Source organism: Apiospora phragmitis (genome assembly GCF_038363925.1).
Source record: "Apiospora phragmitis strain CBS 135458 chromosome Unknown utg000003l:1.0-2676785.0:1.0-2680665.0, whole genome shotgun sequence".
NCBI lineage: Eukaryota > Fungi > Ascomycota > Sordariomycetes > Amphisphaeriales > Apiosporaceae > Apiospora > Apiospora phragmitis.
In genome coordinates this window covers 1883003-1886699 of record NW_027117401.1, presented here as the reverse complement: position 1 = coordinate 1886699, position 3697 = coordinate 1883003, and the positions used below count along the sequence as shown (strand labels likewise).

At 53.0% G+C, this 3697-nt stretch overlaps 1 protein-coding gene across 1 annotated transcript; it reads left to right on the top strand.

The window, feature by feature from the left end:
• Window positions 1–231: 231 nt before the first annotated feature.
• On the top strand, window positions 232–1558 carry PG994_002949 (uncharacterized protein; the record flags this gene model as incomplete). The annotated part of the gene is made up of 3 exons (XM_066854358.1): window positions 232–1274; window positions 1297–1304; window positions 1374–1558. 3 exons carry the CDS (start codon window positions 232–234, stop codon window positions 1556–1558), a joined length of 1236 nt encoding a protein of 411 aa, XP_066720213.1.
• Between the last annotated feature and the right edge of the window lie 2139 nt (window positions 1559–3697).

Below are 3697 nucleotides of genomic sequence, written 5' to 3'. Positions count from 1 at the left end.
TTTAATCTCTATTCTTTCTGAAAATTTCCTCCTCCAGCACCTCTTCGACCTTCCCCACAAAACCAATCGTCAGGTAGATTTCTATTTTGCTAATACCCCCTACCCTCGTATGTGTGAATCTGCACAACCGCGTCGTCCCGTCATTCAAGGCCGTTCTTTATTGCTCTACAGCACCTGACTTCAAAGAGATATCGTCTCACGTCGGAAATAGGAGCAGCCCAGCATACTACCATGGCCTGGAAAAGGACAGACGTGGAAGGCGTGTATTCCCGCCCGCTTGGCGAGAATGAGAGTTTTATCAAACTCGTCGGCGATGCAGGACTGCAATTGCCGTACAAGCGCGAGCACTGGGCCATCAATTCCACGGCTACTATTACTCCTATGGGGCATATGGAGTCACAAGACTTGGTCGCTCTTTTCCGATGCGCCTGGGCACACTTGCGTTTTCAGCATCCGAGTCTCGCAGTCGACGTGAATCCGCCCCCTAATGACACCAGCTTGTCCTACACTGTCCCTGCCGACGGACCCACACTCGATACTTGGGTCAACCGCACTTTTATCGTTGCCGCAGACGCCAGCTCATCCGCTGATGTGATCCCGACTTTCCAGTCCACATCCTACGCCAAGTTGGTATGGATCCCGCGGTCTGGCGAGCTGCTTGGACATACCTCGCACTGGCGTACCGATGGGGTTGGTGTGCCCCTCCTACTAGACAATTTCCTCGCTCTCGCTTCCGGTCCCCCACTCGCCGAACCGGCCTCGTTGGCATGGGGCACGGAGATTGAGCGCCTCGCGCCATCGGTGGAGGATGCCGCCGCGATGCCGACGAACTCCACGCCTGAACTGAAGGAACGCGGCGCCGCCGCCGTTGGCACGTTTGCACACGTGGCTGGCGCGATCGGGATCCCGTGCCTGGGCGACGCGGCCACACTACCGGCAGGGACGCGCAGCGTATCGCTCACGCTCGACAAGGAGGAGTCGAAGAGGGTCATGGCGGCCTGCAAGCAGCTGGGCGTCAGCGTGAAGACGGCGATGCACGCGGGCGTGGCGGGGGCCAACAACGCTTTGGCCGACGAGGCGGAAAGGGGTAGTAAACACTATACCAGCACCGTGCGCTTCTCACTGCGGCCGTACCTGCCGGCGCCGTACTCGGCCCCCGCCTTCGCTGCCGGCTTGTACTGGACGGGTTGGATGAAGCGGGTGGAGCCGCACATGTCTTGGGCCGAGCGGCTGCAGAGCTACGCGAATGAGTATAGAAAGGGCATCACGCCCGAGTTCCTCGAATCCCACCGCGAGTACGCAGCGTAGCTGGGCGCCATGATTCGCAGCCTGAAACCGGGCGGGCCACCTCCGAGCGACATAGACATCAGCAGTATTAGGCACCCCGAAGGCCGGTTTTGAGGTCAAGGCCGTCGGCGTCGGCGTCGAGATACTGTCTCGGCAGGGTACCACATTTGTCTGGACCTTTCGTGAACAGCTCAACCTAAGCGTCAACTACTATGAGTCGTTCCATTCCGATGAACAGATGGAAGAGTTCGTACGCACGGTCAGGTTGTAGCTCCTAAGAGGGCTATTCCCTGAGGAAAACAAAGGCGCAACGGATTAGCTACAAGCCGTTGGAAGTATGCTCGTGGAGCACACACACATATTCGATAGCAACTCTGCATCATTAAGTCTCATAATTTACGCTCCTTAATTTCTAGTACACAACAGACTGGCGGAACCCTGGTTTCCTACTCAGATCCGGTGAATATCATGTTTGATCCCAGCTACCTGCCATGGCTGTCTAATGAGTATGTATCTCAAGGCTCGCATCTATTAACGTGCTACCGCTTTCTTCATCCGGGTGTGATCCGTTTGCCTCGACCCATCTTCTCCATCATACGGGTTACATCGGGGCAGTTCCGTTATCCCTGGGCATAGACCACCCCTACTCACCCTGAAATCACCACCACAAGCACCAAGCCAAGAGTATCCGTAACGCTAGTTCGATTTCCGATCTCGAAAAGGCATCAGGGCACGACGCGGACCAGTTGTCGCCAAAACCCACCACATCGGGCAGAATTGTCTGCAGGTGACGACGTTTCCCGGCGGTATCTATGCGATTCCTGCCTTATTGTATCTGCCGAAAACGATACGGGCCGGGGCATCTGGAAGTTTCTGTGGTGCATTTTCCGCATCCATGTCTCCCGAGTCTGGCGCTTGGGCGTTTTGTTTACGGCTCGGGTATGCCGCCCTTGCGTTGCGTTGCAGGGGCCCGCCAAGTGTATTGAGTGGAGGCTTCCAAGAGGCGAGGAGGGTATCACCACCGGGAGTTTGCGAGAGGTCATAGCCACCAAGGCCCCGTCTGAGCCGAAGCGAGAGCCGAAGTAATGAGACTCGAGGTTGCAATGGAGCTGAGGAAATAGTGCGCCCTAGTTCTAGGCCACCTAAGAAGAGGACTAGCGAGCTGAGTTGTCAGATTCTGGCGGCGCCAAGGTGTAGTATGTTTTGTAACATGAGACAGGGAGGACAGGCCGGCATCCAAGGGAAGGCGCAAGCTATAAATCGCAGCTCTCTCGCTGTCATCTAGTTGATATTTGGTCAGGCCGGTCCAGATCTTGGATTCCAACCACTATCTTTAGTATATTCCTCATCAATTTACCTGCTGGCAGGTCTTCGTATTTTTCCAACCGCTAACTATTACCTGTTCAACAAAGGAAACCAAACTCACAATTCAAGATGAAGTTCCTTTCCATCATCTTTTCTCTATTCGCCGCCGGCGTTGTGTCGCAAAACGGGTAAGTCCAATTATTTCTTTGCCCTTTCCCCCTTCTCATCGTCTTGGCCAAAACTGACCAGAGGAAAGCAACAATAAAGCTGCGGCTTCCCCGATGGCCCGCCCTGTGAATCAGTCGGCGTTGGTGCAAACGGCCTGGAGCAGTTCGAAGACCCTGATGGCTGCTGCCTGTTTCCCATCCGCTGAGGTAACATAGCCGGAGAGCGGTGCGAGCGTATAGGAGACTCCCCCAACGCCCAAGGTGGTCCCAACGGAGGTCCCATTGGAGGGAAAAGGAATGGCCGCAGGAGCCTTATCACTCGTGGAGAGTTGGCTTAGAGAGAGTGAGAGCCGGAGTAGGAACGAAAGACCGACGATGCTCGCTACCCACTTCGTGGGCAACGCATTCTCTTAGAACACCGTCACGCTGCTCTAAAGTGGTTCCTATCCTATCTGCAACGTCCTTTAACTCAAAGACAGTTGCGAGATCAGAGGCGGTCGAGCCTCCAATTAGCATATCATCGGCATAGTTTAGCAGGAATATACACTAGACAGTTTGTTAAGGGGAAAGCAGAGCTCTGCTTCTTGAGGTAAAAAGCCAAACTTGTGCCGCTGCTCTCGGAGAGTGTTAAACCACCGTGCCGGGTCACGAGAACATTCCAGAGAACGTTACCCTTTTTTTACGTGATACCGAGCAGCTTCGTATACCAGCTGATGTATTTCATACGCACACTTTATAATTAGTGCTAATACCTAGCTCACATATAATAAGAAATAATAATAAAACTTATATATAAGCTAGCTAACGGTGCTACGGTCACCTTATATAACGGCGACCTTAAAAACTAATAATAATATTATATAATAGTAATACGAATAGTTTAATTAAAATTTAATATAAAATCTTAAAAGTATCGTTTTAATCTCGAAACGCTTTTA